This window comes from Lissotriton helveticus, chromosome 9, assembly GCF_964261635.1.
Source record: "Lissotriton helveticus chromosome 9, aLisHel1.1, whole genome shotgun sequence".
Taxonomy (NCBI): domain Eukaryota; kingdom Metazoa; phylum Chordata; class Amphibia; order Caudata; family Salamandridae; genus Lissotriton; species Lissotriton helveticus.
In genome coordinates, this window is record NC_136070.1 from 1,283,170,103 (window position 1) to 1,283,184,014 (window position 13,912).

The following is a 13,912-nucleotide window of genomic DNA, read 5'->3' on the forward strand; positions in this document are numbered from 1 at the left end:
TCTGCTCTGCCTCCAAGTGTTTCCTTGCTGCCTCTCTTCTCTTCCTAGGTGCTCAATCCCCCCTTTTCTCCTCTTGCCTCCTGTCTAATCTGCATTTACAGGTCATTATGCCATTTTGGTTCCTGTGTTCTACAAATTTGTAGGGGTGTTACTAACTTGAAGAAGTTCAAGGGAACAGGGTGAGAGCAGTGATAAGGAGATTGCTGACTTTCAAAGTGAGAACAGCACATTCCGTGAAAACTTTAAAGCAAGTAGAGACAATAAGATACATTTGTTTAGTGAAATAAAAAGGAAAGGTCAAAGATAATCATAAGAAGTAGATAAAGAGAAAAAATGAGAAGGGGAAAGTATGGAAGACGAGGCAGAGACCTAGCCCGGCACATGCTGGTCTGTCTCCTCCAAACTTACCCCAGTGCATGGTGGTCTGTGTTTGTGCCCATTTTTCTGTCTTTTGTCAATTGTGCCTGTCAATTGTCTTTTCTGTATTTTGTTATATTTTGCCTGTTTTTGACTGTTTGTACTGTTCTTCGTACATGTGCCGTTGTTGTGCCCGTTTCCGCCACCCTTCCCGCTGATGCTGCCCCTGCGGCCCCTCCCCCCTGCCTGGTCCCGCTCCCGCCTCCCAGCTGCACTTCCCTCCCCCTTCCAGATTTTTACAATTTATAGTCTTTATTTACCCTTCCCTATTTAATGTCGGCTGCTGCGTGGCTGTGCAGCGGTCGCATGCAGCGGGCATGCCGCTGGTGCGCCAAAGGCAAGCCCGTCTGCACCAGTCCGTGACCTGACCGCGACCAGCGCCAGGGACCCTGGATCTCCGACCACCCACCGCTATGACTCAGCTGCCCTCCTCGCACTCAACCCCGGAAGGAACAACAACTGCCAGCTGTCCATGCCAAACGCCAACCGCAGCCAGTTCTCCTGCCGTCACTGCTGCCAGACCTTCACCATCCTCCGCACCCCCAAAGCCACCGTCCCCATGCCAGACACCCACACCAACAAAAGCCCTGAGGTGCCTCCTACACAACGTGCCCTCCCTGCACAGACACGCTGTAGAGATCTGGGACCTCTCGACACCCCCTCGCCAGACGTCACCTCTTCAGAGAAACCTGGAGCAACTCCACCTCCGCCCCCGACACCGCCACTGCCATCCCCGCCGGATACAAGTTCCAGAGGAAGGACTGCCCCAACCGCACACAAGAGCTCCCTCCGACTCACAACCACCAGCTCGAGCGACAGCCCAACCCCACCAAACAGATCCAGACCCGCCACAGCAGGGCCCTAAGAGGGCTGATTCTTCCAGCCATAGGCAGAGGGGGTCCAAGAAGGGGTGAAAACACAACAAAAGCCTCATTAACAAGTAAATGGTCTTTTAAAGACCTGTGAAGTGCTCGGGTGCGGCTGCAATAAGATGGTCGCCAGCCCGCGAAGCTGTCTCCGCCTGGGCTGACACACAGGAGGGGGGGTATGGGGGGAGGGTGCTGAAGCCCGGTGAGCTATGGGCGTTGTGCGCCTGATGGAGTCTCATGTCACGCGGTGAACCCCCCTTTTCTCCACCTCCAAACTCACCTCTTTCTCGAACGCAGCTCTCAGAGCCTCCTCGGCGAAAATGTGAAACCGGAGCTTCTTGTGACTGAAGAGCACGGCAGACTTCAGCATGGTGAGGGTCTCTTCGAGGCGCTCTCCACAGGCCACCACAGCCAGGTGCATGCAGCCGTCCGGTGCGCCTAGAGGCGCCGGCCTGCGCTCCGAGCGCCTCCTGCAGGGAAGAAGGGAGAGGGGAAGAGGTTAAAATAGGAACTCGTGGCCTTGAGAGCACATTACCAACAGCATCACAAGTGTGCAAAGCGAGCAACAGACCAAGGAAGGCAAGTGTGCAAAACCACTGTGCGCAAAGCGAGCCACAGACCAAGGATGGCAAGTGTGCATAACCACTGTGTGCAAAGCGAGCCACAGACCAAGGAAGGCAAGTGTGCGTAACCACTGTGCGCAAAGCGAGCCACAGACCAAGGAAGGCAAGTGTACGTAACCACTGTGCGCAAAGCGAGCAACAGAACAAGGAAGGCAAGTGTGCGCAACCACTGTGTGCAAAGCGAGCAACAGACCAAAGAAGGCAAGTGTGCAAAACCACTGTGTGCAAAGCGAGCCGCAGACCAAGGAAGGCAAGTGTGAGAAACCACTGTGTGCAAAGCGAGCCACAGACCAAGGAAGGCAAGTGTGAGAAACCACTTTGTGCAAAGCGAGCCACAGACCAAGGAAGGCAAGTGTGCAAAACCACTGTATGCAAAGCGAGCCACAGACCAAGGAAGGCAAGTGTGCATAACCACTGTGCGCAAAGCGAGCCACAGACCAAGGAAGGCAAGTGTGAGAAACCACTGTGTGCAAAGCAAGCCACAGACCAAGGAAGGCAAGTGTGAGAAACCACTGTGTGCAAAACGAGCCACAAAACCAAGGAAGGCAAGTGTGCAAAACCACTGTGTGCAAAGCGAGCCGCAGACCAAGGAAGGCAAGTGTGCGTAACCACTGTGTGCAAAGCGAGCCACAGACCAAGGAAGGCAAGTGTGTGCAACCACTGTGTGCAAAGCGAGCCACAGACCAAGGAAGGCAAGTGTGCGTAACCACTGTGCGCAAAGCGAGCCACAGACCAAGGAAGGCAAGTGTGCGTAACCACTGTGTGCAAAGCGAGCCACAGACCAAGGAAGGCAAGTGTGCAAAGCGAGCCATAGACCAAGGAAGGCAAGTGTGAGAAACCACTGTGTGCAAAGCGAGCCACAGACCAAGGAAGGCAAGTGTGTGCAACCACTGTGTGCAAAGCGAGCCACAGACCAAGGAAGGCAAGTGTGAGAAACCACTGTGTGCAAAGCGAGCCACAGACCAAGGAAGGCAAGTGTGCGTAACCACTGTGCGCAAAGCGAGTTACAGACCAAGGAAGGCAAGTGTGCGTAACCACTGTGCGCAAAGCGAGCCACAGACCAAGGAAGGCAAGTGTGCATAACCACTGTGCGCAAAGCGAGCCACAGACCAAGGAAGGCAAGTGTGAGAAACCACTGTGTGCAAAGCGAGCCACAGACCAAGGAAGGCAAGTGTGCAAAACCACTGTATGCAAAGCGAGCCACAGACCAAGGAAGGCAAGTGTGAGAAACCACTGTGTGCAAAGCGAGCCACAGACCAAGGAAGGCAAGTGTGAGAAACCACTGTGTGCAAAGCGAGCCACAGACCAAGGAAGGCAAGTGTGCGTAACCACTGTGCGTAAAGCGAGCCACAGACCAAGGAAGGCAAGTATGAGAAACCACTGTGCGCAAAGCGAGCCACAGACCAAGGAAGGCAAGTGTGAGAAACCACTGTGCGCAAAGCGAGCCACAGACCAAGGAAGGCAAGTGTGAGAAACCACTGTGCGCAAAGCGAGCCACAGACCAAGGAAGGCAAGTGTGAGAAACCACTGTGCGCAAAGCGAGCCACAGACCAAGGAAGGCAAGTGTGAGAAACCACTGTGCGCAAAGCGAGCCACAGACCAAGGAAGGCAAGTGTGCGTAACCACTGTGTGCAAAGCGAGCCACAGACCAAGGAAGGCAAGTGTGAGAAACCACTGTGTGCAAAGCGAGCCACAGACCAAGGAAGGCAAGTGTGAGAAACCACTGTGTGCAAAGCGAGCCACAGACCAAGGAAGGCAAGTGTGCATAACCACTGTGCGCAAAGCGAGCCACAGTCCAAGGAAGGCAAGTGTGAGAAACCACTGTGTGCAAAGCGAGCCACAGACCAAGGAAGGCAAGTGTGAGAAACCACTGTGTGCAAAGCGAGCCACAGACCAAGGAAGGCAAGTGTGAGAAACCACTGTGTGCAAAGCGAGCCACAGACCAAGGAAGGCAAGTGTGAGAAACCACTGTGCGCAAAGCGAGCCACAGACCAAGGAAGGCAAGTGTGCAAAACCACTATGTGCAAAGCGAGCCACAGACCAAGGAAGGCAAGTGTGCGTAACCACTGTGCGCAAAGCGAGCCACAGACCAAGAAAGGGAAGTGTGAGAAACCACTGTGCGCAAAGCGAGCCACAGACCAAGGAAGGCAAGTGTGCAAAACCACTGTGTGCAAAGCGAGCCACAGACCAAGGAAGGCAAGTGTGAGAAACCACTGTGCGCAAAGCGAGCCACAGACCAAGGAAGGCAAGTGTGCGCAACCACTGTGTGCAAAGCGAGCAACAGACCAAGGAAGGCAAGTGTGCAAAACCACTGTGTGCAAAGCGAGCCACAGACCAAGGAAGGCAAGGGTGCGCAACCACTGTGTGCAAAGCGGACAACAGACCAAGGAAGGCAAGTGTGCAAAACCACTGTGTGCAAAGCGAGCCACAGACCAAGGAAGGCAAGGGTGCGCAACCACTGTGTGCAAAGCGAGCAACAGACCGAGGAAGGCAAGTGTGCAAAACCACTGTGCGCAAAGCAAGCCACAGACCAAGGAAGGCAAGTGTGAGAAACCACTGTGCGCAAAGCGAGCCACAGACCAAGGAAGGCAAGTGTGCAAAACCACTGTGTGCAAAGCGAGCCACAGACCAAGGAAGGCAAGGGTGCGCAACCACTGTGTGCAAAGCGAGCAACAGACCAAGGAAGGCAAGTGTGCAAAACCACTGTGCGCAAAGCGAGCCACAGACCAAGGAAAGAAAGTGTGCAAAACCACTGTGCGCAAAGCGAACAACAGACCAAGGAAGGCAAGTGTGCAAAACCACTGTGTGCAAAGCGAGCCATAGACCAAGGAAGGCAAGTGTGAGAAACCACTGTGCGCAAAGCGAGCCACAGACCAAGGAAGGTAAGTGTGCAAAACCACTGTGTGCAAAGCAAGCGACAGACCAAGGAAGGCAAGTGTGCAAAACCACTGTGTGCAAAGCGAGCCACAGACCAAGGAAGGCAAGTGTGCAAAACCACTGTATGCAAAGCGAGCCACAGACCAAGGAAGGCAAGTGTGAGAAACCACTGTGTGCAAAGCGAGCCACAGACCAAGGAAGGCAAGTGTGAGAAACCACTGTGTGCAAAGCGAGCCACAGACCAAGGAAGGCAAGTGTGCGTAACCACTGTGCGTAAAGCGAGCCACAGACCAAGGAAGGCAAGTGTGAGAAACCACTGTGCGCAAAGCGAGCCACAGACCAAGGAAGGCAAGTGTGAGAAACCACTGTGCGCAAAGCGAGCCACAGACCAAGGAAGGCAAGTGTGAGAAACCACTGTGCGCAAAGCGAGCCACAGACCAAGGAAGGCAAGTGTGAGAAACCACTGTGCGCAAAGCGAGCCACAGACCAAGGAAGGCAAGTGTGAGAAACCACTGTGCGCAAAGCGAGCCACAGACCAAGGAAGGCAAGTGTGCGTAACCACTGTGTGCAAAGCGAGCCACAGACCAAGGAAGGCAAGTGTGAGAAACCACTGTGTGCAAAGCGAGCCACAGACCAAGGAAGGCAAGTGTGAGAAACCACTGTGTGCAAAGCGAACCACTGTGTGCAAAGCGAGCCACAGACCAAGGAAGGCAAGTGTGCATAACCACTGTGCGCAAAGCGAGCCACAGTCCAAGGAAGGCAAGTGTGAGAAACCACTGTGTGCAAAGCGAGCCACAGACCAAGGAAGGCAAGTGTGAGAAACCACTGTGTGCAAAGCGAGCCACAGACCAAGGAAGGCAAGTGTGAGAAACCACTGTGTGCAAAGCGAGCCACAGACCAAGGAAGGCAAGTGTGAGAAACCACTGTGCGCAAAGCGAGCCACAGACCAAGGAAGGCAAGTGTGCAAAACCACTATGTGCAAAGCGAGCCACAGACCAAGGAAGGCAAGTGTGCGTAACCACTGTGCGCAAAGCGAGCCACAGACCAAGAAAGGGAAGTGTGAGAAACCACTGTGCGCAAAGCGAGCCACAGACCAAGGAAGGCAAGTGTGCAAAACCACTGTGTGCAAAGCGAGCCACAGACCAAGGAAGGCAAGTGTGAGAAACCACTGTGCGCAAAGCGAGCCACAGACCAAGGAAGGCAAGTGTGCGCAACCACTGTGTGCAAAGCGAGCAACAGACCAAGGAAGGCAAGTGTGCAAAACCACTGTGTGCAAAGCGAGCCACAGACCAAGGAAGGCAAGGGTGCGCAACCACTGTGTGCAAAGCGGACAACAGACCAAGGAAGGCAAGTGTGCGTAACCACTGTGTGCAAAGCGAGCCACAGACCAAGGAAGGCAAGTGTGCAAAGCGAGCCATAGACCAAGGAAGGCAAGTGTGAGAAACCACTGTGTGCAAAGCGAGCCACAGACCAAGGAAGGCAAGTGTGTGCAACCACTGTGTGCAAAGCGAGCCACAGACCAAGGAAGGCAAGTGTGAGAAACCACTGTGTGCAAAGCGAGCCACAGACCAAGGAAGGCAAGTGTGCGTAACCACTGTGCGCAAAGCGAGTTACAGACCAAGGAAGGCAAGTGTGCGTAACCACTGTGCGCAAAGCGAGCCACAGACCAAGGAAGGCAAGTGTGCATAACCACTGTGCGCAAAGCGAGCCACAGACCAAGGAAGGCAAGTGTGAGAAACCACTGTGCGCAAAGCAAGCCACAGACCAAGGAAGGCAAGTGTGCATAACCACTGTGTGCAAAGCGAGCCACAGACCAAGGAAGGCAAGTGTGCAAAACCACTGTGTGCAAAGCGAGCCACAGACCAAGGAAGGCAAGTGTGAGAAACCACTGTGTGCAAAGCGAGCCACAGACCAAGAAAGGCAAGTGTGAGAAACCACTGTGTGCAAAGCGAGCCACAGACCAAGGAAGGCAAGTGTGAGAAACCACTGTGTGCAAAGCGAGCCATAGACCAAGGAAGGCAAGTGTGAGAAACCACTGTGTGCAAAGCGAGCCACAGACCAAGGAAGGCAAGTGTGCAAAACCACTGTATGCAAAGCGAGCCACAGACCAAGGAAGGCAAGTGTGAGAAACCACTGTGTGCAAAGCGAGCCACAGACCAAGGAAGGCAAGTGTGAGAAACCACTGTGTGCAAAGCGAGCCACAGACCAAGGAAGGCAAGTGTGCGTAACCACTGTGCGTAAAGCGAGCCACAGACCAAGGAAGGCAAGTGTGAGAAACCACTGTGCGCAAAGCGAGCCACAGACCAAGGAAGGCAAGTGTGAGAAACCACTGTGCGCAAAGCGAGCCACAGACCAAGGAAGGCAAGTGTGAGAAACCACTGTGCGCAAAGCGAGCCACAGACCAAGGAAGGCAAGTGTGAGAAACCACTGTGCGCAAAGCGAGCCACAGACCAAGGAAGGCAAGTGTGAGAAACCACTGTGCGCAAAGCGAGCCACAGACCAAGGAAGGCAAGTGTGCGTAACCACTGTGTGCAAAGCGAGCCACAGACCAAGGAAGGCAAGTGTGAGAAACCACTGTGTGCAAAGCGAGCCACAGACCAAGGAAGGCAAGTGTGAGAAACCACTGTGTGCAAAGCGAGCCACAGACCAAGGAAGGCAAGTGTGCATAACCACTGTGCGCAAAGCGAGCCACAGTCCAAGGAAGGCAAGTGTGAGAAACCACTGTGTGCAAAGCGAGCCACAGACCAAGGAAGGCAAGTGTGAGAAACCACTGTGTGCAAAGCGAGCCACAGACCAAGGAAGGCAAGTGTGAGAAACCACTGTGTGCAAAGCGAGCCACAGACCAAGGAAGGCAAGTGTGAGAAACCACTGTGCGCAAAGCGAGCCACAGACCAAGGAAGGCAAGTGTGCAAAACCACTATGTGCAAAGCGAGCCACAGACCAAGGAAGGCAAGTGTGCGTAACCACTGTGCGCAAAGCGAGCCACAGACCAAGAAAGGGAAGTGTGAGAAACCACTGTGCGCAAAGCGAGCCACAGACCAAGGAAGGCAAGTGTGCAAAACCACTGTGTGCAAAGCGAGCCACAGACCAAGGAAGGCAAGTGTGAGAAACCACTGTGCGCAAAGCGAGCCACAGACCAAGGAAGGCAAGTGTGCGCAACCACTGTGTGCAAAGCGAGCAACAGACCAAGGAAGGCAAGTGTGCAAAACCACTGTGTGCAAAGCGAGCCACAGACCAAGGAAGGCAAGGGTGCGCAACCACTGTGTGCAAAGCGGACAACAGACCAAGGAAGGCAAGTGTGCAAAACCACTGTGTGCAAAGCGAGCCACAGACCAAGGAAGGCAAGGGTGCGCAACCACTGTGTGCAAAGCGAGCAACAGACCGAGGAAGGCAAGTGTGCAAAACCACTGTGCGCAAAGCAAGCCACAGACCAAGGAAGGCAAGTGTGAGAAACCACTGTGCGCAAAGCGAGCCACAGACCAAGGAAGGCAAGTGTGCAAAACCACTGTGTGCAAAGCGAGCCACAGACCAAGGAAGGCAAGGGTGCGCAACCACTGTGTGCAAAGCGAGCAACAGACCAAGGAAGGCAAGTGTGCAAAACCACTGTGCGCAAAGCGAGCCACAGACCAAGGAAAGAAAGTGTGCAAAACCACTGTGCGCAAAGCGAACAACAGACCAAGGAAGGCAAGTGTGCAAAACCACTGTGTGCAAAGCGAGCCATAGACCAAGGAAGGCAAGTGTGAGAAACCACTGTGCGCAAAGCGAGCCACAGACCAAGGAAGGTAAGTGTGCAAAACCACTGTGTGCAAAGCAAGCGACAGACCAAGGAAGGCAAGTGTGCAAAACCACTGTGTGCAAAGCGAGCCACAGACCAAGGAAGGCAAGTGTGCAAAACCACTGTATGCAAAGCGAGCCACAGACCAAGGAAGGCAAGTGTGAGAAACCACTGTGTGCAAAGCGAGCCACAGACCAAGGAAGGCAAGTGTGAGAAACCACTGTGTGCAAAGCGAGCCACAGACCAAGGAAGGCAAGTGTGCGTAACCACTGTGCGTAAAGCGAGCCACAGACCAAGGAAGGCAAGTGTGAGAAACCACTGTGCGCAAAGCGAGCCACAGACCAAGGAAGGCAAGTGTGAGAAACCACTGTGCGCAAAGCGAGCCACAGACCAAGGAAGGCAAGTGTGAGAAACCACTGTGCGCAAAGCGAGCCACAGACCAAGGAAGGCAAATGTGAGAAACCACTGTGCGCAAAGCGAGCCACAGACCAAGGAAGGCAAGTGTGAGAAACCACTGTGCGCAAAGCGAGCCACAGACCAAGGAAGGCAAGTGTGCGTAACCACTGTGTGCAAAGCGAGCCACAGAACAAGGAAGGCAAGTGTGAGAAACCACTGTGTGCAAAGCGAGCCACAGACCAAGGAAGGCAAGTGTGAGAAACCACTGTGTGCAAAGCGAGCCACAGACCAAGGAAGGCAAGTGTGCATAACCACTGTGCGCAAAGCGAGCCACAGTCCAAGGAAGGCAAGTGTGAGAAACCACTGTGTGCAAAGCGAGCCACAGACCAAGGAAGGCAAGTGTGAGAAACCACTGTGTGCAAAGCGAGCCACAGACCAAGGAAGGCAAGTGTGAGAAACCACTGTGTGCAAAGCGAGCCACAGACCAAGGAAGGCAAGTGTGAGAAACCACTGTGCGCAAAGCGAGCCACAGACCAAGGAAGGCAAGTGTGCAAAACCACTATGTGCAAAGCGAGCCACAGACCAAGGAAGGCAAGTGTGCGTAACCACTGTGCGCAAAGCGAGCCACAGACCAAGAAAGGGAAGTGTGAGAAACCACTGTGCGCAAAGCGAGCCACAGACCAAGGAAGGCAAGTGTGCAAAACCACTGTGTGCAAAGCGAGCCACAGACCAAGGAAGGCAAGTGTGAGAAACCACTGTGCGCAAAGCGAGCCACAGACCAAGGAAGGCAAGTGTGCGCAACCACTGTGTGCAAAGCGAGCAACAGACCAAGGAAGGCAAGTGTGCAAAACCACTGTGTGCAAAGCGAGCCACAGACCAAGGAAGGCAAGGGTGCGCAACCACTGTGTGCAAAGCGGACAACAGACCAAGGAAGGCAAGTGTGCAAAACCACTGTGTGCAAAGCGAGCCACAGACCAAGGAAGGCAAGGGTGCGCAACCACTGTGTGCAAAGCGAGCAACAGACCGAGGAAGGCAAGTGTGCAAAACCACTGTGCGCAAAGCAAGCCACAGACCAAGGAAGGCAAGTGTGAGAAACCACTGTGCGCAAAGTGAGCCACAGACCAAGGAAGGTAAGTGTGCAAAACCACTGTGTGCAAAGCGAGCCACAGACCAAGGAAGGCAAGGGTGCGCAACCACTGTGTGCAAAGCGAGCAACAGACCAAGGAAGGCAAGTGTGCAAAACCACTGTGCGCAAAGCGAGCCACAGACCAAGGAAAGGAAGTGTGCAAAACCACTGTGCGCAAAGCGAACAACAGACCAAGGAAGGCAAGTGTGCAAAACCACTGTGTGCAAAGCGAGCCATAGACCAAGGAAGGCAAGTGTGAGAAACCACTGTGCGCAAAGCGAGCCACAGACCAAGGAAGGTAAGTGTGCAAAACCACTGTGTGCAAAGCAAGCGACAGACCAAGGAAGGCAAGTGTGCAAAACCACTGTGCGCAAAGCGAGCCACAGACCAAGGAAAGAAAGTGTGCAAAACCACTGCGCGCAAAGCGAACAACAGACCAAGGAAGGCAAGTGTGCAAAACCACTGTGTGCAAAGCGAGCCACAGACCAAGGAAGGCAAGTGTGAGAAACCACTGTGTGCAAAGCGAGCCACAGACCAAGGAAGGCAAGTGTGCGTAACCACTGTGTGCAAAGCGAGCCACAGACCAAGGAAGGCAAGTGTGAGAAACCACTGTGCGCAAAGCGAGCCACAGACCAAGGAAGGTAAGTGTGCAAAACCACTGTGTGCAAAGCAAGCGACAGACCAAGGAAGGCAAGGGTGCGCAACCACTGTGTGCAAAGCGAGCCACAGACCAAGGAAGGCAAGTGTGCAAAACCACTGTGCGCAAAGCGAGCCACAGACCAAGGAAGGCAAGTGTGCGTAACCACTGTGCGCAAAGCAGCAGGAGTGGAAATGTGCAGAGCCTGAATGTGCAAAGATAGCAGCAGCGCGACATTGAAAAGGGAACAGCATTGTGAGTGAGTGAAAATGTGCAAAGCGAGCAGCAGTGCAAATGAGAGAAATTGACAGCAGCCCACGTGTTCAAAGGGTGGGAATATGTGTGTAAATGAGTGACAATGGGCAAAGAGTGCAGGGATGCACACATTCAAAGGAGCAAACATTGCAAATGTGCTAAGTGGAGAGCAGCGCAAAAGTGCAAAGAGACCAGAGTGTAAATCTACAAAATGCACAACAGTGGAAAGAAAGAGTGGGAGTGTGCAAAGTGAGTACCGCTGCAAACGTGCACAGCGGGTAGCTGCCCAAATGTGCAAATAGAGTATCAGAATAAAACTGCAAACTGAATATCAAAATAAAACTGCAAACTGAAGATCAAAATAAAACTGCAAACTGAAGATCAAAATAAAACTGCAAACTGAAGATCAAAATAAAACTGCAAACTGAAGATCAAAATAAAACAGCAAACTGAATATCAGAATTCAAGTGCAAACTGAAGATCAGTGGAATTTAGTGTAAATGAATAGAGCCTTCAGCAGTGCAAATGAATGAAGTGGGTAGGAGATAAAATGTGCAAAGAGAGTAATATTGTAAAATAGAAGTGAACAACATTTTAAATGAGGGTACATTTCTAAAGTAAGCATGAGTGTAAAAGTGAAAAATCGTCTTGAGCCAAAAAGTGCAAAGAAAGCAACAGTGTAAAAGTTCACAGATAACAGCAATGTAAGTGAAGTGCAGCCAAGCGAGCAGAAGTGCAAAAGCGTAAAGTGCAAAACCGTGTAAATGTGTAAAGTAGACAGGAATGTAAACAGGCAAAATGTACGACACTGCGCATGTCATGAGAGCAAAATATACAAACTTAGAAAGCAAGGGATCATTAGAACCAAAGAGAAACGTGAATATTGTTAAAATATGCACAACAAATAGCAGCAATTGTGAAAACGAACAGCAGTGCAAATATGGAAATGGAAAGACTAGGGGCAAATTCTCAAGAGGAGAGCGACTCATGTGCACAGTGTGCAGCGGTTGAAATGTGCACAGCTGAGTTCAAACGTGAAAGTGAGGTGCAGCGGAAATGTTTAAAATAGACATTTCTCAACAGACCACATCAAACAGCAATGCTCTAGCGCCTAAAGAGCACCCGTGCAAGTGTGCATAACAAAACACACTGACAAGTGAAAGGCACTACAAAGGTGCAAAGTGAAACAGCAGTGCACCCACCCCTGCCAACCTGGCCCAGGAGTCTGCACATACTGTGTCTGGCCTCTGCCCCAGGGGTCTGCACATACTGTGTCTGGCCTCTGCCCCAGAGGTCTGCACACACTGTGTCTGGCCTCTGCCCCAGGGGTCTGCACATACTGTGTCTGGCCTCTGCCCCAGGGGTCTGCACACACTGTGTCTGGCCTCTGCCCCAGGGGTCTGCACACACTGTGTCTGGCCTCTGTCCCAGGGGTCTGCACACACTGTGTCTGGCCTCTGCCCCAGGGGTCTGCACACACTGGGTCTGGTCTCTGCCCCAGGGGTCTGCACATACGGTGTCTGGCCTCCGCCCCAGGGGTCTGCACATACTGTGTCTGGCCTCTGCCCCAGGGGTCTGCACACACTGTGTCTGGCCTCTCTCCAGGGGTCTGCACACACTGTGTCTGGCCTCTGTCCCAGAGGTCTGCACATACGGTGTCTGGCCTCCGCCCCAGGGGTCTGTACACACTGTGTCTGGCCTCTGCCCCAGGGGTCTGTACACACTGTGTCTGGCCTCAGCCCCAGGGGTCTGCACACACTGTGTCTGGCCTCAGCCCCAGAGGTCTGCACACACTGTGTCTGGCCTCTGTCCCAGGGGTCTGCACACACTGTGTCTGGCCTCAGCCCCAGGGGTCTGCACACACTGTGTCTGGCCTCAGCCCCAGAGGTCTGCACACACTGTGTCTGGCCTCTGTCCCAGGGGTCTGCACACACTGTGTCTGGCCTCAGCCCCAGGGGTCTGCACATACTGTGTCTGGCCTCAGCCCCAGAGGTCTGCACACACTGTGTCTGGCTTCAGCCCCAGGGGTCTGCACACACTGTGTCTGGCCTCCGCCCCAGGGGTCTGCACACACTGTGTCTGGCCTCTGCCCCAGGGGTCTGCACACACTGTGTCTGGCCTCCGCCCCAGGGGTCTGCACACACTGTGTCTGGCCTCTGTCCCAGGGGTCTGCACACACTGTGTCTGGCCTCAGCCCCAGGGGTCTGCACATACTGTGTCTGGCCTCAGCCCCAGAGGTCTGCACACACTGTGTCTGGCTTCAGCCCCAGGGGTCTGCACACACTGTGTCTGGCCTCTGCCCCTGTGGTCTGCACACACTGTGTCTGGCCTCAGCCCCAGGGGTCTGCACATACTGTGTCTGGCCTCAGCCCCAGAGGTCTGCACACACTGTGTCTGGCCTCCGCCCCAGAGGTCTGTACACACTGTGTCTGGCCTCTACCCCAGGGGTCTGCACACACTGTGTCTGGCCTCAGCCCCAGGGGTCTGCACATACTGTGTCGGGCCTCAGCCCCAGAGGTCTGCACACACTGTGTCTGGCCTCCGCCCCAGGGGTCTGTACACACTGTGTCTGGCCTCTACCCCAGGGGTCTGCACACACTGTGTCTGGCCTCAGCCCCAGGGGTCTGCACACACTGTGTCTGGCCTCTCCCCTGTGGTCTGCACATACTGTGTCTGGCCTCTGCCCCAGGGGTCTGCACACACTGTGTCTGGCCTCTCCCCTGTGGTCTGCACATACTGTGTCTGGCCTCTGCCCCAGGGGTCTGCGCACACTGTGTCTGGCCTCTGCCCCAGGGGTCTGTACACACTGTGTCTGGCCTCTGTCCCAGGGGTCTGCACATACGGTGTCTGGCCTCCGCCCCAGGGGTCTGTACACACTGTGTCTGGCCTCTGCCCCAGGGGTCTGTACACACTGTGTCTGGCCTCAGCCCCAGGGGT

The 13,912-nt window shown here is 54.0% G+C and overlaps 1 protein-coding gene across 1 annotated transcript in view; it reads right to left on the reverse strand.

Moving 5' to 3' along the window:
- Positions 1-13,912, reverse strand: part of GXYLT2 (glucoside xylosyltransferase 2) — a 211,710-nt gene that overhangs the window by 108,334 nt on the left and 89,464 nt on the right. The window contains exon 2 of the mRNA XM_078661877.1: positions 1,567-1,756. Coding sequence (XP_078518003.1) covers positions 1,567-1,756 — 190 coding nt within the window. The remainder of the gene's footprint in view (positions 1-1,566; positions 1,757-13,912) is intronic.